Source organism: Macaca thibetana, chromosome 18 (genome assembly GCF_024542745.1).
Source record: "Macaca thibetana thibetana isolate TM-01 chromosome 18, ASM2454274v1, whole genome shotgun sequence".
NCBI lineage: Eukaryota > Metazoa > Chordata > Mammalia > Primates > Cercopithecidae > Macaca > Macaca thibetana.
The window spans coordinates 31523954-31545818 of NC_065595.1; the positions used below are offsets into that span (position 1 = coordinate 31523954).

Sequence of the window (21865 nt, forward strand, 5' to 3'; positions counted from 1 at the left end):
TCATTCATGAATTTGTCCAAATTCATTTCTGTTTCTTAACAGTAGTATTTTTGGAGGTAAAATACTGAGTTTAAGACTCATTATGCTTGTGGGTAAAGGTTTCACAAAACTTTTTCCCCTTTTACATGAGAAATTGGCCTTGGGTTAAGATGCTTTTAGCTCAGTTCTCTGGAAATCTAATGGAGGTAGAATGTCAGTTGTGTTACCAAGCAACACTGCTATGATAAAATGATAATGTGATAAAATGACATTTGATTGGTAAGCTGAGTCATTACTTGGAGGACTATGAATGAACTACAAATGCTTGATGAGAAGCCATTGCTTTGGGCTTCTCTGAATGAGAGAACTTTTATAACTGGGCACATCCTTTACAAAGACCTAGAAGCTGAGACTGTCACAAGGATATTGGTTTCTATTTGGGACATGGTTCTAAGGTAGGGTGGCTACTGCATCTGCCTACAGTAGTCTCATTCTCTTGCATCTGAGCTGTCATTTGAAGGGTCAAAGAGTAGCCCAGAAACTACCATAAGGATTCCCAAGGAAAACAAAAGCCTGTGGGGTTTTGCTCTTGGCATGCTACTTTTCCTATCTATATATCTTTTTTTAAATTAATCTGATGCCAAGTGTGGCCTTTTATAGTCTTGAGACTCCTGATGTCTAATATTTCATCTAAGAATATCACCCACGAATGGGCATTGTAATGTTAAAATAGTGTTTTCTTGTATTGGTTTATTAATATATCTCTTTCAAGCTCCAGAGGTAGGGAGATATTCCTGGTTTTCCAAGATTTATTGAGATCTTTACATTCTAGAAATATCCAACTTGTCTGTTTTTAGTCTTCATGTTTCTAAACTGTGCCATCCCATTCATTTCAGTCTGCCCTTGTGGCAGTCCTCTATCCCATCTGTCCTAACTTTTGCCTTTCTCTGGACCTCCCTCATTCCAATTTCTTTTCTCATTCCTTCCTATCTTTCTTTTTTCCTTTAAAAAATTTTTTAAAGATAGTCACCTGAACTATGGACTATGTATGTCTGGTAATATACACCTGCAGTATATTGGAGAAAAATAATCTCTAATTCCCAGTACCTTTCATTGTGATGGGCAATATTTTCTTTGTGTTCCTGACAAAAGACTAAACCAGAGATTTTTTTTTTTCCCTCTGTGGTCATAGCTGCAATAGCTGCAATATTACACATCATTTGGAGTATTTAGCTTTAAAATTTTATTTAAACCACATCAAAAGCCATTTGCTTCTTTTCTAATCATCACTAGCTTTTATTGCATACTTGCTAAGCACTTACATGCATTAACTTACTTAATCCTCAGTAAAAAATAAACCATGAAGTATATTTCATTTTAGTCCTCAATTTGCAGATAAACCAAGTTAGAAAGATTAATTAACTTGTTTACTGTCACACATTCGGAAAATGATGCAGCCAGAACTTAAACCCAGAGTTTGATGATAAGGCCCATGTTAGTAGTAATTCTGCCTAACCACTGTACGCATTCACTAAATGCTCCCACAGTTGCCTATGAAACCATCTGATCATATCCACAAACGTAATTACTTTCTCTTTCAAAATCAGTTCTAATGAAGTCCAATCGGTCTTTATTCCGTCAGTGGTGCAATAAGGAACATTCTTAGTAACCAGGCAGTTGATATCCTTAAAAATGTCTCTGAGGTGTGGTGGTGCACTGTTATCCCAGCTGCTCAGGAGACTGAGTCAGGAGAATCTCTTGAGTCCGGGAATTCAGGACCAGCCTGGGCAATGTAGCAAGACACCATCTCTTAAACACACACACACATACACACACACACACAAAAGAAAAGAAAAAGAAGAAAAAAGTCTCTGAAAGACCAAATTAATTTTTTTTTATAAGGACACACAGAACCATGCAAAGAATTTAAACTACATCCATTTGAAACACATTCTCCTTTGGAAGAAGTGAAAGGCAGAGTGGAGGTGAGGAAGTAGAAAGGACCTCACTGTAAGCACACAGTATAGAACCATGTAGAAGTGAAAGCAGGAAGTTAAGTTGTACTTACTTTTCTGTCGTTGTCGGAAGAATGGGCCACTTATTTACACTTCACCTGTATTTAGTAAAAACTGCATTCTCAGGCTAAACATTTGGCTATATGCTGTTATGCAGTTCTTAAAACCACATAAACAAATGCCTAAACAGTTTTAAGTACACCTTCCAGATGATGGGAATGAGGCTTGAGTGCCTCATGTATATGACCTCTTTTACCATCCTTGATCTATGTGAGCTAGGCTTATTATCCCACTTTACAGATAAGAAAACCAAGATGCTGAGAGGTTTCTTGGATGCCTAAGGGTCATTGTCTTGAATAATTATCACGTATCATTGCAGGGGGCTCTATCTCATTGGCCCTTTCGCCGTCCGTAGGAGGAAGGGAGAGCAGGGCTAGAGAAGGGCTTGAGACCACTTAGCTAGCAAGTCAGTCAACCAGGCCCTGAATCCAGGTTCTCATTCTGTTAAATCTCGTGTTTTCAACATTCACTTGGATAAACCTAAGGTAGGTTCCAAATGAGCAGGTTTTCCAACAACTTTTTGTTGAATACTATCATCCAAAATAGTGCTGGGCACACTGGAAATTCATTGAAAAAACATTTTAAACTCTTTTTACATATTTTGAAAAGATTGCTGTGATAAAGATATAAATAACATCTCTATTTCTGCCTCTTTCAGTACTCTACCTTCCCCTTCTATCCCCCAAAGACCCCTGAAATTTTGGCTTAAACAAGCTTTTGCTACTTTCTTCTTTCATAGAGTTAACCTTCAAAAGTTAACTGTGGAAGACCGTAGAAGAAAAAAAGTTGGTGGAGGAGACGAATCTACTGTTATTTTTAGCAGGCAGGGAGTTGAGAGTTGATTATTTTTGGTTAAGACATTTAGCAGCACTCAGTATCTCAGAAGACGGAAGTGGCTAACCTTGGAGCACTTTTAACTTCGGCAGAAGGAGTTAGATACATGGTTTTCAAGTGCCCATATTTTTATTACACACGGGTACCTATCTCTCCCATCTAAAACATTAGGTGATATGATCAGGCTGAATTAAGCAGCAAGACAAGGTAGAATATGACACCAAACAAGAGAGAACATAAAATAAATTGTCTAGTTACCTAAGAAATGGCTGAATATAAGTAGAGGACAGATGCAATGAATGGTAACCATTGTATAGTATGGTAAAGGCAAGAAATATTTTTATCTCTGAACAGTGTAGAATTCACATTAGATCTTGTGTATTTCCAGACCTGACCATCCTTATCAAGGTCTAAACTAACACATTAGGCTACTGACTTGACGGTCCCACAATTGTTGAACAAGGTTAAATCATAATTCTTGATTTTCTGCAAAAACCAATACAATATAAAATATTTTCTTCTACAGTCTTTCTTATCCCAATATATGACATCAGTATCTACCCAGTTGCTTAAGGAAAAAAAAAAAAGAAGAAGAAGAAAGGAGAATAATGAGAGCTCTTTAGAATAGGGGTAGGAGATTGCAGATTTAAAGAATGTGATCAGGGAAGCCTCTCAGAAGGTACGTTTGAGCCAAAACTCGAAGCAGGTAGAGAGTGAGCTATGCAGCTATCTGGGGACAGAGCAGCACTCTAGGCACAGAGAACAGTGGGTGGGACGGAGTGATGGGGAACTGACCGGGAAGGTGAAGTGAACATTCTGTGATAATGAGGGGCAGGTGGTTACAGGGTATGCATATTTGTCAAAACTGGTTGAACTGTACCATTAAAATGAGTAGGTTTATTTTATTGTATGAAATTGTACCTCAGTAAATTTACTACTAAAAAATAAATTCCCTAGAGTGGACTTCTGCCTAGGATATAGAAAGCTAGGAAGAGTTCTACCCTAACAAAGAGAAAAAGAGGTAAACTACAAAATCATAACTTTTCTGGAACCTATAAATGAGCCGAGGTGACAGGGCAAACAAGTAGCCTAGATCCCAAGGAGGGATCATCGGCCCGCCCACCCCTCAAGTTAAGGTGAGACACCAGGACTGGATCACCTGTGGAAGAGCGTAGGACTAGGCGGCTACCATACAAGTGGGTAAAAAGAAATCAGATGCAATTTTAATAACTTGCTAAAGGTTGAGTGTGGACTAGCATGACATTACAGAACACCCAGGAGACCCAAGCACCAGAGGAATTTGCACTCACAGGCTGTTTTCCACTGAGACTGGGGGCATGGCAGGAAGCCAGAGAGAGCCTCCCAAGGTAATATACCTATAGAAAAATGCGTAGCATCATTCCCCTGCCAGACCCTTCTTTCATATGGTGCAAAAGCCTTAGATTGCTGGTGGGTGGAGGGGTGGGGTGCAGAGGCAGGCACTAAACATTTTTGCCCTCAGGGCATAGGTAGAGACCCTTTATTGCACGTAAAAGATAAAAAACTCTCTACTTCCGGGTAAAGGACAGGAAACTGTCCTAGCCCCAGGATTCTACAAGAGTACCATTAGAGGTATCCTACCAGCAACTCATCACAGATACAGGGCAAAGTTTGGCTGCCATCAGAGGAAAGGGGAGAGAAAGCTAAGAAAGCCTTACACCCTAGGCCCAGGCATAGAGAGCCCCATTTAAGACTGAGGTCTTAGGACAGCAGGTAGAGAATCCCCTACCTTCTGCCACCAGCCTAGCAAGTACTGAGTAACAAACAGCAGCATCTACTGCTGGGAAAGATCAAGGGCATGGATACAGACCCTACTCTGGGACCCAGGCATGCAGAGCTCACTGAAAGCAGAAAGTGGAGCACGAACATTGAAAAACCTGTGGCACTTCAAATCCCAGCAAAGCAGAAGGCGTCATTAGAGGATGTGGTGCACTGAAGGTAGCCACAGCAACAGCCAAACTCAAATTCAGCTTACCTTCTGAGTGAATCAGCTCAACCTCCAAGCCTGACCTAAGAAGAGATGTGCCCGAATTTATCATAAATAGTATTTCTGTCAGTCTCTACAGTTCTACACATGATGTCTAACATTCAGCCAAGCATTATGAGACATAAAAAGGCAAGAAAAAAAATGATGTTGTCAACAGACAACAGACCCAGACTCAGTGATGACTCAGATGTTGGAACTGTCAGACTGGGACTGTAATTATGATTTATCAGTTTCAAAGATCTGGTATGAAGGTCAGCTAAGTAGGATCCATAGGGCAAATGCAGCCCACAGCTTGTCTTTGTACAGCCTGTGAAATAAGTATGTTTTTTATGTTTTTAAAGGATTGTTTAAAAAAAAAAAAAAAAGAAGGATATGTTACAGAGACTATTGGGACCCACAAAACTTAAAATATTTACTACCTGGTTCTTTATAGAAGACACATACCAACCTTTGTCCCAGGGGAAAAGGTGACAACATATATAAACAGTTCCAGAGAGAGATGGGAACTGTAAGAAAAAATAAAATGGGAATGCTAGAAGTAAAAAACATATGACAGACAAAGAATTGCCGTGACAGGCTCATTAGTGGGCTTGTGAAAAAAAAATATGTGATCTTGAAGACAGGTCAGTAGAAATTATCCAAATAAACACAGTGAGAAAAACATGTGAAAAATGAGAACATAGCATCCAAGAGCTATAGGATGATATCAAATGATTCAATATACATATAATTGGAGTCTCAGACGGAGAAGAGAGAAACAACAGCTCAGAAGAAATATTTAAAGAGATAATAGCTGAGAATGTTCCAAAAATACTGACATGAAACCACAGATCCAAGAAGCCCAGAGAACCCCAATCAGGATAAATCCATTTTTTTAAGACATAATATTTAAACATCTGAAAATCAAAGATAAAAAATACAGTCTTTAATTCAGCCAGAGAAAAAAAATAAACATTATATACAGAGAAACAAAGATTGTAACAGCAGTTTTCTTGACAGAACCTAGGCAAGTCAGATAATGAAGTGACATCTTTATAATGCTAAAATTAAAAACAAATCTTACCCCAACAAATGTCTTTAAAAACTGAATACAAAATAATGACATTTCAAACAAAACTGAGAGAACTTATTGCTAGTGTGTACTATAGGCAAGTTAATGGAAGTTATTGAAACAGAAGAGCTATCGTATCTGACAGAAACTTGGATCTACAAAAAGAAATTAAGAGTTCCAAAAATAGCAAAAATAAAGGTAAACATAAAAAGTTTTTTCTTATGTTGATTCACTGTATAAAATAATTGACTGTCTGAAGAAGAGGTCCTCAAACTTTTTCTGTAAGTGATCAGATTGTAAATATTTTAGTCTTCACAGGCCACATAGTCCCTGTCACAACTATTCTACTCAGCCATTGTAATTCAATGGCAGCCATAGACTATGTGTAAACAAGTGGGTATGGCTATGTTCCAATAAAACTTTATTTACAAAAACAGACAACAGGGCAGATTTGGCCCACAGGCTATAGGTTGCCAACCCATTTTGTCTAAAATAAAAATATTAACAATGTATTGTGGGGTTTATAACATGTAAAAGTAAGATATGTGTCAGCAGTAGCACAAAGGATGAGAGGGAAGAATTGGAAGTTGGCACATATGTGTGTTGGGAGATAATTTTCCAGAGATTTCATCTTGTGAGCAAAGGCACTGACTGTCCTTTGCTCTGGATTATCTTTTCAAAGATGTTTGTATCTCCTTCTGGAGTAAAAGATAGGCATGGTTACTGACCACTCTAAGAGATTCGGGTTCCCTAAGCTCAGGGTTCTGTCCTTTAATATAATTTACTGCATGTGCAGGTATCGTCTGACCCTTGTCACATCACCCTGAGCAAACTGGGGCTTGGGGAGCCAGTGTGGTAATGCAGATGCTGTGATCACTGCTGTTGCTGTGACTAACAAACTTCCCTTCATCTCTGACCCAGAAATATCTCTTCTTCCAGGATCCATGAACTACAGACAGGAAAAGCAGAATAAGGCAGTCAGGAAAAGCAGAATAAATAATAGTGGAACAACAGCAAAAAAAGAATTATAGATTTAAATCCATTCATACCAATAATTAAATCAAATGCAAATAATCCTGATGCCTCAATTAAAAGACAGAAATTTTCAGATTGGATAAACAGCAGGACTCAACTATGTGCTGTCTATCAGAAACCCACCTTAAACATAAAGGAATAGATAGGTTAAAAGCAAAAGGATAAAAGAAGTTTTACTATGTAAGCATTAATCAAAAATAAAAGGGTAGGATGACTATATTAAGAGCAGACAAAGTAGACTTCAACACCGGGAGCATTACCAAGGGTAAAGAGGGACTCCATGTAATGAGAAAGAAGTCAATTCACCAACGAGACATAACAACCATAAATGTGTGTACAACAGAGCTTCAAAATGCACGAAATAAAAACAGATAGAATTGCAAGAAGACACAAACAAACCCATAATTGGAGAAGTCAACACTTCTTTCTCAGTAATTGATACAACAAATAAACAGAAATTTGTGATTATATAGAAGACCCAAACAATACTAACCACCAACTTGATTAGTTGACATTTATAAAACATACCACCCAACAACATCAGTGCACGTGAACCATTCACTAAGAGAGACCACGTATGGGGCCGTAAAACAACCCTCAGCAAATTTAAATGACATGAGATCACCTGTTCTTTGACCACAGTGAAATTAAACTATTTAATAGAAATCCATAAGAAAGATATCTGGAAAATCTCCAAATACTTGGAAAGTGAACATTACACCCATGTGTCAAAAAGTAGACAAGGGAAATAGAACAAATTTAAAGTGAGCAAAAATGAAAATGTAACATATCAAAATTTGTGGGACCCAGCAAAAGCTCAGAGAGAAATTCGCAGCCTTAAATAAGTTAATGTCTGCACAGCGCAAAGTGCATGGTAAGTGCTCACAAAACGTTAGCTCTTTCTGTTATTAGGTGTGTGTCAGTACCCTCATTTGCAAAATGACAAAGTTGCCACGTTATCATCATTGGTTCCTATGCAGTAGATGCTGCAACTTTGTCACTTTGAAGATATTATAAGGAGAGGTGGTATTTAAACCCAAGCAGTCCCACACCAGGTAAGTTCTCTAAACCACTGCATCATGCTACATCTAGATGTTGAGTGTTTTACAAGTCACATTGTTAGTATCAGAGGCAGGAATCAAATCTAAGCTTTCTGACTTTGAGTAGTTCATTGTCCACTTTACCATGATGTCTATTCTAATTATACAGATTTGATCTGTCTTATCTCCCAAATTTTTTTTTTTGTTGTTGTTGTTTTTTTTTTGAGACGGAGTCTCGCTCTGTTGCCCAGGCTGGAATGCAGTGGCCGGATCTCAGCTCACTGCAAGCTCCGCCTCCCGGGTTTACGCCATTCTCCTGCCTCAGCCTCCCGAGTAGCTGGGACTACAGGCGCCCGCCACCTTGCCCGGCTAGTTTTTTGTATTTTTTAGTAGAGACGGGGTTTCACCGGGTTAGCCAGGATGGTCTTGATCTCCTGACCTCGTGATCCGCCCGTCTCGGCCTCCCAAAGTGCTGGGATTACAGGCTTGAGCCACCGCGCCCGGCCTTATCTCCCAAATTATATTGCGTCTTTCTTCAAGCGAGAAAATGGTATCATCTATTTATTTCCCTGGTAAATCCTTGGGAGAGCTCCTCTGCTGAATGGGTTGTCCATATATGTATTGATTAAAATACAGTAATTTGAGGAGAAACTCAAACAAGTCAATGAGGAAATATATATGTATTTCACATGTTTATCATTGTCTTAAAAAATAAAAATAAAATAAAATTTAGCTGTCTACTTCTACCTCTTAGGAGAGTGGCCATTTTTAGCAAGCAAGCATGTTTGCCTGATGAGTACATACTAGCTCCTTTTCACCCTCCTCTACTCCAGAAAAGCTTCTCGTTTCTATTAATCTGTGATCTATTAATAATAATCATTCACTCGTTTCATGACAGGTGGTTAAATTTGATTTGACATTACTCAAAGTATACAACTGATTTATCAGTATATGACATTGGGCAATCACTGTTCAAAGCTAATAGCATAATGGAAGGTAATGTGCTGTACCTGGATTTCATGAGTTACAGCCAAATATGGTAGGTAGAGGAGGGTTGTAAAACATGCACTGTGGAAAAGTACCTTCCTTTGAAAGGTTGTCTTTGAATTACACTGACAAAGCATTCATCCCCACTTTCACTAAAGGTTTTACTTAAATTTTTCTGTTATTGGCTGTGTCTCATGCAGAGATTTTCAGAGGAATAAAAGTTCATCTATTTTAACAGTTTTAATGGTTGCTATACAAATTGATAAAAGCCACACATCTGTTGTAGTCATCGTCACTAAAAGTACTATTATGTGCAAAATTATAACCTGGGAGTAGGAAATAGAAGCTCATATCTTTGAATGAATTGTCTCACATTCTTTGGTGATGTTGCAATCAAACGACATCTGAAAGGTTTGGCTAAACAACTTACACCTTTCACTCAGATATCGCCTATTTGAAAAACTAAGCTAGTGCTCCATTTTGCTACGTAGGAATTGCCAGAGACATGATAGAGTAAGAAGAAATACCTGAGCTAGAGCCCTGCTCCTCCCACTTGCCTGGGTCACCCCAGTCTAGTTTCTTGTCTCTCTCATCCTTTTTACGGTTCTGTAGGACAGAGATTTTTATCAGCCTCGTGAGATTGTCATGAGAATTAAATCAATAGTATGTGTACAGCACACAGTCCATGATAAACATTCAGGATAGATTTGTTTCCTTCGGTTTTGATACATAAATTATACTTCCCTTCTGCAAGTGGTAGTTTTATCATTTTCTAAAATCGTGAGTTTGAGTGCAAAAACATGAGAATGTCAGCTTTAAAACATACAAATGAGAACCAGTTTGAAAAAGGAATTTAGTTAGAAACCCAGCCTCATGCCTACTCTGCAGCTCTCCCAGTGGAGATGGAAATTCCTTGTGGCTTAGAGGAAAGCCAATGTAGGCCGCAGAGTCAACAAAGCAAAACTGTCATTGCATTACTTTGTTCTTGGTGGTGTGACACATAAGTACACTCCCTTTTGTTGGTTTGTCAAGTCTTTGAGTAGTATGTGAATACTGTTAGTTACATTTAGCTTTGATTATGTGCATTTTGTTATCTTCATTAGTGATTATCAAAGCGGATGGCTGCACATGCCCCCAGATATTGCACTAACAGTTCGTCCATAGAAGCATGGAAAGAAAATATTAGAGCTTTTATTTATTCATCTAAAAATAAAGAGATTTAGTTTTACTAATAGTATTGGCCTTTACAACCTGCCAGGGCTGTGTCAGCTTCAGTACTCCAGATATCCCGAGGGAGAAGATAGAAGTTCCTCAACTCATAGGGCTTGGCATACATGCACTCACCTGTTCATTCACGTAAAGCTTAGTGTAGTATGTGTGTTCCTGGTTACAGTATCTGGGTTTAGTTAAACCCTCATGAAACAGCATGTTTCCCCACACACTGAAGGTGATAGAAAAATGTAAGCACATATGACAAAAGATAATGGCAAAGCTGACATACCCCTGCTCCTGGAACAAGTGCCACATTACAAGGGAAAAACAGTGATGAATCAGTCTAATCTCACAGCAAATGGATCCATAAAAGTTATCAGGAAGACTGTTGGCACTATGGATTTATATTCACTGTAATAAATGATGGATCTTACCACGGGTGAATACTGTGCTTGCTGATGGTCATGTGAAACCACTGTGATTAGTAATCTGTAATTACCCAGATTATTTTCAGTGACATTTTAGTGAGTACAAAAACCGTGTTTTGTATCATCGGGTTTTTTAAATCTAATTCGTTTTATCTTTATCTCATTCTTTTAAGTTTATTTTATGAACATTTTGTAATATGTAAAACATTACTGCTGTAGAATATTGCACGATTTATAAAAAACTAGAACATATATTGCAAGCACATCCTCATTTTTTTACTTGTAGATGTATATAACCTGAAAAGTTTGGAAACCTGTGGTCTAGATTTTGGCTGATCATCAAAATCACCTGGAGAGTCTGATGTGTAATAGAAGGTCCCTGACCAGGCCCTGGGATCAGAATTTCACAAGGCTTCTCAGCTACTTCTGATGATCAGCCATGCTTGAGAACTACTCCTTGTCTGTATTATCTACTGCTATAAACAAAACAAAAATCCAGTAGTGAAATAGCTTTCAGCACGTGTTAGAAAGAAAAAAATTCAGTAAGCCTCAAGCATCTGTAACATCTATCTACTTTTTAATTATCATTTTTTTTTTATTTTTTAGAATGTGTTTTTAACAGATATGCTCCTACTCTTTAAATATTTTTTGGTCAAAGAAGATAATACTATGCATAGGTGTTAGGTTGACCCATATGAAATTTCGAACATTAAGCCATTTTTTTTTTACCAACAAAATTGGCATTTTATATGGTTAACTAATTCTTTTCTCAGAAAAACTATGCTCGTGTTTACAACCTGTGAAGATATTTACACAAAAGGAAAGCATTTATTTTGTGTATTTGTTGTTGCATATTTTTAAAATAGGATTTTAATCTATTACAATATATTTTGCTATCTGTGTTGTGTCTTTCTTCAAAGACTTATTCACTGTATTATAAAAATCAATTTTTGGACCTGCTGTGTCTAAACTCTGTGAACAAAATATTAATCCCAGAAACTCAAAAAGAACTTGAAATCCGACATGGGAAAGAACAAGGCCCATAGGCACATACCAGAAAAGCAACTTGTGGGCAAAATAAGCAACTTGCCAAGGAGCTGGTGGTGCCAGCAAACTGCTTGAGATAAAGAAATGGTTTATCTGGAATCACAAGCAGTGTCACCAGCCATGAGCTGCCTTTGTTCTCACTCATTGCCACAGAATTGTGAGGCACATGCTTGTTAATGGCCGTGGCGCCAGCTAAGTCTCTTTACCTTCCAGAACAAATGCATTTGGTGGCATTTATGTAATATAGTGTACTTTCCACTAGCATTGTTAAGAGAAAAGTTATTGTACTCTTAAACAATTAGCATTTAGGAGAGTAATTCCGAAAGAAAATGCATAAAAATGTTTGTGAAGGATTGTTTGTAACTTAATATATTATACCTATGAAATAGAAGACATAAAAGGTAATGCTTAACTTTACAAAAACACAATAATTTTTTATATTTTTGCATGTCTGACTATAAACACCTAAATGTTATTTTCTTGAATTTAAAAGGGATCTGCAGTCTTCTTGATTTATGAACGTTGTGGTTTTAAAAATAATTTGCTGGAAAATGACGTTTTGTTTTCATTTTTTAGTGACAAGTATTTAAGAACAGTGTATTTCCAGAATGCTACCGTGTTAATATCTTGCTACATACTTTGGGCTGTGCTATAACATGAAGCAAAAGTAATTATAGGTTGCTGTTCGTTATCCCTGGTGATCACGATAAGGGAAATGTGGCTAAATTCATAGATAATCCCCAAAACATCATTTTAGCCATTAGTTTCAAATTCTTTCCTGTTAAGCCCTTATGAGAGAGAGAGAGCTACTATTAAGCTTCAAAAGTGATAGGCTTTAGGGTTTAGCTTTCTCTCCCCACTTTCTGTTGGATGCTGCTCTATAAATGAAATGTAAATGCAAGGTTGGGCAGCACAAGAAAGAGTAGAATTCAGGAGGCTACTTAATTCACAGAATGAATAATCAGCCCTGGATATTGGATATTGAGGGGTTGCGCAATTCTGATTCGGCTATCAAACCCAACAGAGAACAAACCGTGTTTAGAAGGGCTAGTGAATTAAAAGCCAGGTCACTGTAGGAATGGAATCATGATAGTTTACCATGTGAGGAAGGCAGCTACTAAAAATACACTTCATACATCTTGTTTAAAAAAATAACACTTTACATTACAGGTGATCACCTTCTTTAGCTCAAGGTTGCTGCAAGCTGGAGCTGAGCTGTCAGTGGAACGGGTCCTGGAAATCATTAAGCAAGGCGTCATTGCGCTGCCCAAAGACAGACTGAAGGTAAGATGGCTAAAGAAATGTCCACTTGACACTGCCATGTCCCTTGATGTAAATGTTAGTGTCTGAGCAGGCCCTATCCAGAATCATGCTGCTTACCCACTACATAGACTAGAAGGGCTCCTCAGAACTGTCACAAAGGTTTCTGACAGCTTTTCAAAAGAAGATAGCAAAAGAAGCATTAATACTTTCATACCACTGCATATCCTACAAGCAACCATGGCATGCACTATAATTCATATACTGTTAATAAAAGGACACCTTATTTCTTTAACCCAGTGAAACAAATTCGGCCTTAAAAGTATCATCACGAGTTGTTGGGAAGGTGATGATGAAGATGATCACAACAGTAGCTAATATTTACATAATATTAACTCAGGTGCCACACAGGTTCTAAATGTATTATATCAAACTCATTCAGTCCCTACCACAGCCCTTCAAGGTGGGTAGTGGTATCATCCTAATTTTTCAGGTGAGGAAACTGATGTACAGTGAAGTTAAGAAACTTAGCCAAGGCCATACAACTGGAAAATGATGGAGCCTGGAGATTGAAACCCAGGAAATCTAGCTCCACAGCCCACATTCATGATTGCTGCACTGTTTACTGTGTGCCTGGGATGTAGTAGTGGAAAGAGATGCACTTCGTGGAGATGGTGGGGGAAATGCTGTATTTGAAGAAGGCATTTACATCTGTGTGATAGATGTATTCCTGAAGCAGTCTCACAATATAAAACTCACACATCAAGACTAATTATCCCATAAGAAAAGATGTAAAAGAGATCCTTTGGGGAATGCATGAATGTACAGCATTGCAGCTTACTTTTACTTTACTGTTCTTTTTAATTTTTTCTTCATTAGCTCTAATTTTTTAGAGTGCTTTCACATAAATTACCAACACAGGAGGTCATAGTGGATATTTGGCCTTCATAGTGTTTTATCACAACTCACGTCTGTTCCAGTGTTACTGTTTTTGGGGGCTGTGTTGTTCAGCACTATCACTAGAACCACTGCTTAATGAATGCTTGAGAGATATTGTTGTAGGATATAAAAATATTTTCAATTATAACAGAGTTTGTAAAATAACAGCACATTAGTCATCATAATCACTTGCAAAAGTTCCACTGTACATAAACAACAGTGAGATTCACACGGTACTGAGCAAAGATGGCAAGTGTTCTGTTTATCAGCCAAAGTGGCACCACCATGTGGTAATAGCATAAAAACAGGTTACAGTTCACTGGGTCCTCCAGCTTGGATGTGTTCCTATTCCAGATAATTTTTTAAATATAGAGAATTCATATTATTTCCATTTTCACATAAAGTAAGACCTTGGTTTGTTGGTTGGTTTGGGGGTATTTTTGTGGGATTTTTTTTGAACTATTTCAAATTTATGTAGTCTATACCATGTGAACCAGTACAAAAAAATCCATGAGGATTAGAGTGGCTAGTCCCAGGAAGTGATGGATCTTGGTGTCTAAGCTCAGTCAGGAACAAAGTAGAAATATCAAGGCCGCCAAAAAAGGACACTGCAATGGAGTCTGGGGAAGGTTGATCTTGTAGTTCACTGTAATACTTACCTTAAAGCAAAATGAATTACAATGTGCTGGCTAAGTACTTGTATGTTAATATTTGTTCATTTATTATACTATGTTCAAAAATAAAATGTCATTTATATTTGAGACAGTGACATATAAACAAAAATGAAACTCTTTTCGTTTTTCAGAATTATGGCTAAATAGAGAAAATAATTGATCTATGATGGGTCCCAGGCAAGTTGACTCTGATTTAGAGCAAGATCCTATTGAGGCCAAGGTCATGGGTAAATTTCTTAAGTAGGCCAGTTAATTGGTTCTGGAACATAGCAAGAAGTTGTACTCCTGACCTCAGCTTGCCATCTCACTTCATGGTTGCAAAAGGATAGAGGAAGGATGATTCAGTTTAAAAAAAAAAAAAAAGAACTATCACCAGTACTAGAAAAGATTACATTTACTAAAATTGCATTTACCCACAGATGGTGAGTCATCCTTGTTGGTTTAAATGATAGCATATTATTACCACAGATGTTACTAGAAAAAAAAGGCTGTTTATCCTTACAATCAAGCCTTATCTCAATTATTTTAATCATCTTTTTGGATTGAGTGTTTATGATAAAATGAATCACTTAAAACCTCTAGAGTTTAATTCACAGAATACCACAGTATCTAAAGTTGATTGAAAATTCAAGCTGTGTTGAATAATGTTTACGTTATGCTACATGACAGCACATTACAGTCTTTGGAGTAGTTTACTAATATATACTGATAAAATAATTGTCGGGTATGTAATAATAGTTTTATACATGATATTGATGTAAAAGAGTTGGTTTCAAATTGGAAATGCTGTCTTAATAAGCTCTCTGTGAAAATGTGGAATAATATATACTGATTGATTTGTTGTTTCTTAAAATATATAAATTAAACACTTAGAAACTCAAAATTATTTACTACTACCTTCTGGGTTGTTAAGAGGATCACACTGCCCCTTACTCGTGAGAAATTCACCAGCTAATGTCAGCTGAAGACAATGAGCCTAAAGTTTTAGAAGTTTCCCTTTCTTTGTAGAATGGAAGCCAAATATGTAGAAGTAGTATTCTTCCAATTTTGGGCAAGTAAACAGTAAGATCTGGAAGCCCATGGAAGAGTAATTGACTTCCAACCAAATAAAATATTTTTCAATCAAATATTATTTGACATAGCCTTCTAAAATATTTGTGTAATATCCTATGTGGGAATACATACTCTTTGGATAAATCTGTCTATATAGTTAAACAACTTGGCTGTTCAGAGTAAATAGTATTAATATCATTCTAAACATTCTCTTCTTACTGGTATTCTGTGAAGTCTGGGAAAGGCAATGCCAGGTAATTATTTTTTCCGGACCCTCCTTCTTAAACAGAGACCTAAAGAACAGGCTCTGAAATTCTGAGTCGCTTATTTCTCCTTTAGGGTTTGGAAGGAAATAAATAAAGTTAGTATGTCCTCTGGGAGCCGACTTAGAAGCCGCAGCTCAAAGCTCTCGCTGTCTGTATCCACAACAGGGCATGTTCCTGGCTCGCATTTCGCTTACTGTGGAGCAATTTGAATGTCATGGTGATGGGTCGGAATCCATCCAGATCTGTGCGTGTTCTCACACCACTACCACCTCGGGTTTCATTATGTTGGACTCTCAAATCCCCTCTTTTCTTCAGTTTAGTGAATTATCTATGTCATTTGAGGATTAAGAATTTTACCGTATTTAATGTTTGACAACTAGGTAGTGCTTTTCAAGAGGAATTAACCAGAAGATAACTTACCTTTTAATGTAAATAAGAAAGTATGGAATAATATGTTATTGACATTAACCAAACTTTTCATATACTCAAGACACTTGATAAGTCATAGGAATTAAAAGTAATTACCAGTTTCACACTAAATGATTTTAAAGCCTTTATTTTATATCCACTTTTTATAACACTTTTGTGGTTTTTAGTTGCATAAAGAAAAATATAAAAAATTATACTAACTGAAATTTCAAGAGGTTTTTCACAGCTTCTTAATATTGACTTGCTTAAAACCTTTCCCCTTGCTCCTATTCAGGGGTCTCTTCCCTGTCTCACCCTAAGCATCTTGCATTTCTCTGTCAGTTCTCTATCCCCAGAGCAGATTCCTGAGTGCCATACTGGGAGGGCCCCCTTGGGGTCCCACAGGAACAACCCCCGTGTGTCCACAGTCACTCTCTTCTGCCTGCCTACACATCCACACTCCTTGTGCATCTCTACCTGTGGAAATATGAAGAGCCAGCATCCTCCCTCTAACACAAAAGTACTGTTAGATCCCAAACCCTAGAAATTCTCATTTCTCAAGTCATTCCTTTCCCTCTACATTGCCATCCTCCCATGTGGCTTCTCCACATTTCCTCCACAGTCTATTGCTATAAACTCCTAATCGGGGTCCCCACTTCTCATCCTTCTTCCTCCCCAGGCGTCCTTAGCCCTTTTGCTGCCCTTATACCCTGCTCTGATCCAGCACGCAAGGCACTTCATGGCCTACCTCCTGACTTAAGTTTTGTTCTTTTTCCTCCTACGGATTCTGTGCCCCAACACTGTCAGCCACTAGCCGATTGCCAGGTGGACAGAGTCCTTGCATGCCAGGCCTTTGTGTGTGCAGCTTCTGGGTTCTCACAGTTTCATGGCTTGTCTGTCAGGTGAGCCGATCATGCTCCCCGCTTTCTATGAAGCCCACTCCGATTCACCCACGCACACTTGGTGGTTTTCTCCACATTCCTATGGCACCACGTATGTCCCTCCATTATAGCAAAAACCATCCCCCAGCACACCCATCTCATTCAGTACATATTCGTGGGGTAAATTAACTTCTCCACTCCACCTCTGGATTCCTATTTCTCTCCTTCTCAGCCAAAATCCTGATTTCTCCTTTGGTCCTTCAACTCTCCTTATTCACTGCACAGCATTAGTGCAGAACATTAAAGGAGGGACTCCCAGTGAAGAGTGAAGCTTTTCTCCATGGCATGCTGTCCCAAGGCCCCCTCAGCCCCAGCTCCCGGGTGGAAGACAAAGGGTCTCTTACCTCTAAGCTTTCCCTACCAGTTGATTTTCCTGTATTTGGCCCGTCTCCTTCTACCACCATTCTCCTTCTGTCCCCAGATTTGCTTCTCAAGATGTGTGCACTCATCTCTCCCTTTACATTAATTTGCATCATCATCATCATCACTGATATCACCCCTAATATACAAGCAAAGCATCACTTACAAATGTGGTTTGTTTCTTCCTACTGCAGCTCGTTATTTTACTCCCACTTTGACCATAGCATTGCTAGGACATTGGGGAAACAGAAGTGTGTAAGACACCACCTCTGCCCTCAGAAAAATGTATTACCTTTCAGGAGAGAAAGGCACCCCCTTGCATTGCAAAGCTGAATAGAGCAGGGCACTTTACGCTGCGTGTCAAATGAATGGTGTAGAAGTTAAGTTCTGGAAGAAAGAATAGAAGGAATGGAGACACTGCTGGGAAGAACTAGTCAGGGAACATTTAAGAGAAACCTGAACTTGACCTTCTCTGTCTTAAAAGGATGGTAAGGTTTCCATAAAGCTGGGATGAAAGAGAAATCCAGGTGGGGAAATCTGTGTGTGAATACAAGAGAAGGCCCAAGGCAAGTTCAGCTTAGTGTCTAACTGGAACAATAGGACTCCCCTAATTATCTCTGCTGTATTAATGTGGCTTGTATTATTTAATGGTGCAATAAAGTAATTAGACCAGTGGCTTTCAAACTCTTTAGACTGCCACCCACAGCAAAAAATACATTTTACATCATGATGCAATTCACACATTTATATACAACTGAAATGAAAGTTTCATAAACAGTGCTTACCCTCATTAAATGTGATGGGCTCCAACATTGCCTATTCTGTGTCTTTTTTTAAAATTGCTGATCAGACCCATTAAATTGATTTAATTATCCACTATTATTTAGTAACTCAAGAGAGTTTTAAAAATAATATATCAAGGCTGGGCGTGGTGGCTCACGCCTGTAATCCCACCACTTTGGGAGCCAGAGGCAGGCAGATCACGAGGTCAGGAGTTCGAGACCAGCCTGACCAATGTGGTGAAACCGAGATTGTGCCACTTCTCTCCAGCCTAGGGGACAGAGCGAGACTCCATCTCTAAATAAATAAATAAATAAAGTATCAAATCACTGTTTTTCAAAGTGTGATCCTCATATCAGCAGCATCAGCATCCCCTAGGAACTTGCTAGAAATGGAGGTTCTCGGGCCCTACCCCAGACCTATGGAATTAGAATCTGTGGGGCTGGGGCAGTCAACGCTTTAACATCAGCCCCTGTGTGAACTGATGCCTGCTCCAGTTTGAGAAGCACAGCACTAGATAATTGCTCCAAACACACCAGCCCTCTCCACTCTTAGAGCCTTGCCTGGATCACTCTCCCTACTCTAGATGTCCACTGGCCTCATTCCTGCATCCCCTTCAAGTCTTTACTCTCGTGAGCAAATCTCTCTCTCCATCAGGCCTGCCCGACCTCCCAGTTTACATTTCTGCACTCCCAGTCCCCCAGTCCTACTGTATGTTTTCTTTTTCCGCAGCATTTGTCATCTAGCATACTGTATAATTATTTATTATTATCCTCCTAGATAATGTAAGCTCCAGGAGGCAGAGGTCTTCATATTTTGTTCACTAGGGTATCTGAAATGTACCTGGCACATACTGGGCACTTTAATATTTGCTGGATGGGAGGGAGGGAGGAAATGAGAAAGAGAAGGATATCAACAAACAGTGGGCCCGTTGACCATAAAATGCTGCTTCAAGAAAATGTCCTTTGAAGAAAGGCTCTCCATAGACTCTTAAAAGGTCAGCTTTTATTCCAGAATATTATAAAGAAGCTCAGTTAAGACTGGAGGTCTCGGTCACTTTGTTGGAACAGTCGCTTTTTAAAAGTCTACATTATTCCACACTTATGCATTCTTATAGCTACAAAACCCTTCTGTGAAGACCTCTACTTCAGTAGTTCTCATCAATAAGCTAATTCCTATGTAAACTGGCCTTACTAAATTTTTAATAGTTTCTCAGGGGTTGTCTTCTTGACTGTCACCTGCAGTGATTTCATAGTTCAAGCAGAGTAAAATATTCTGATTTATGTTATGAGGATAAAATTTTCAAGTGATCTCATTTTTTCCTATTTCTGAACCTTTCTCAGAGGGTAAAGAGCATGGAGGGCCTGTCAGGCTCTACGAGAGTCCAATAAAGAGCCACTGTTTGCTTTTTCTGGTTCATTCTCTCTACTTTCCCTGATCCATGTAGAGCATGTGTGTGTTCAGGGCCTGATAGAAAGTCGAGGAGACCGAGTCCCTGACACCGTCCGCCAGCCCAGCAGCAAAGCCTCTTCTTCAGACTAAATCTGCTGCTAGCATATAGCTACTTTAATTGTACAAATGATGTCATTTGACTTTTTTCTCCTGTTTTTGTTTTTATCACTTTAGACTTTTAAAAAATCATTTTCTCTCTTTCCTGAAATACTATTACCTTTTTGCTGTGGGATGGGAGCTAGGAAGCATTCAGCATAAAGGGGATAGTTCTGTGCTGGGCTTCTATCCTCAAAGGGGAGATGACATTTCTGCCATTTCACCAGGCCCAAAATGATCTCTGCAGAATTCAACAATCACAGTGGCTCTCCCTCCCGTTCTGACTCTCCTTGAGTTTCTTGTCCAGTAAAGACAAAGATCAAGTCTTATAAGTTATTTCTGCCTCCCATGGAATAGTAAACTCAGGCTCATAAATGGCTCCGGAAACTGCTAGAATAATGTAATACCTGATTCTTAGGACCATTTAATCCCCATGTGAGAAATTTTCTGTTATGAACTCCACGATCTCACATGCACACATGCACACACACACATTTGCAGGATGTTGCTACAGTTTTCCAAGTCACCAGTTCTACACATTGAGAAGAAAGCAAATGGGAAATCTTAGCCAAGGCCAGTTCCTCAGTTGAATCCCTCCAGAGTCATTTTGCAGGACAAGGGCTGTAGGAAGGCACAATAGAACACTCATAAATGTTGATACTAGAATCTCTTCTGATTGGGGTTATCTCAGAAGGAATCTGGTCACAGTGATTCTCCCTCCATTAAAATGAGGACTTCAAGAGAATTCTCTTAATTAATGAACAGTCCCCTGGAGCACTCTTTTCATATGCAGGTTCCGGATCCCACCTGAGATTCCAACCTAGTAGACTGGTGATGAACTCAGGAATCTGTCTGGTTAAACGGTTCTTTGAGCAGTGCTGATAACCTGCCCGATTTGGGAACCACTACTGTATGGACCAGTTTTCTTCAATTCCCTGCCCTCACAAAAGCTAAGGAGATGATGGCTAGAATTAACAGTTGGCCGTGATAAGGTTGAAGCTGTTTTTTCCAACTTCCCTACAAACGACAGAGAACTTTCACTTTGTGATCCTTAAAGCAGATTCCTTTAAAGTAGAAAATCTTTTACATGTAACCCAAATATAAGATGAGAATTACTTTAAAACGAGACAGAGTAGTAAAATTCCATTAATAAAGTCTGTGGCCTTTTAAATGTTGCATATGCTTTTCAGTCTGACGTAAGTATCCCTCTTTTGACTCAACTTCCTTTTTCTTTGTTGTTTACTATTCTGTTAACATTAATTGAGCACTTGTTCTATACCAGGTGCTCTGGTAAGTATTTTTATGTAAGTGATCTCATTTAGTCTCCCTAGCAATTCTATGAAGTGTAAGGATAATTTATATTCTGCAAGTGAGGAAACTGAGGCCAAGGAGTTCATTGGAGCCAGGTGCAGTGACTCATGCCTTTAATCCCAGCAGTTTGAGAGGCTGAGTGAGGCAGGAGGATAACTTGAGCTCAGGAGTTTGAGACCAGTCGGGGAAACATAACGAGACCTCATCTCTACTAAAACTACCCCCAAAAGAATTAGCCAGGCATGGTGGTGCACACCTGTAGTCCCAGCTATTCAGGGGGCTAAGGCAGGAGTATCACTTGGGCCTTGGAAGTTGAGGCTGCAGTCAGCCCTGATCCTACCACTGTACTCCACCCTGGGTGACAGAGAAGATTATTTTAGTCCCTCTTATCTTTGAGCCATAAATTTCAGCTATTCCTTCTTTCAAATCCTAAATTTTTGCTTTCACTTAACCCATTTGCTTATTAGACCAATTTGTGTAACTGAAAGCATACATAATACACCAAATCAAGTCCTTGGGTTTGAAAATATCTGTATCAATGCTATAGAGTAACCTTTGAAATGTTCGACGGTTGTGTCCATTGCTGCTTTATGAAGTACTGAAAGACTGTT

At 38.8% G+C, this 21865-nt stretch overlaps 1 protein-coding gene across 8 annotated transcripts in view; it reads left to right on the forward strand.

The window, feature by feature from the left end:
- Positions 1 to 21865, forward strand: part of DYM (dymeclin) — a 400993-nt gene that overhangs the window by 328648 nt on the left and 50480 nt on the right. For all 8 annotated transcript variants that reach the window (XM_050767681.1, XM_050767686.1, XM_050767684.1 and 5 more), the window contains one exon: positions 12885 to 12998. In XM_050767681.1, the coding sequence (XP_050623638.1) occupies positions 12885 to 12998 (114 nt within the window). The remainder of the gene's footprint in view (positions 1 to 12884; positions 12999 to 21865) is intronic.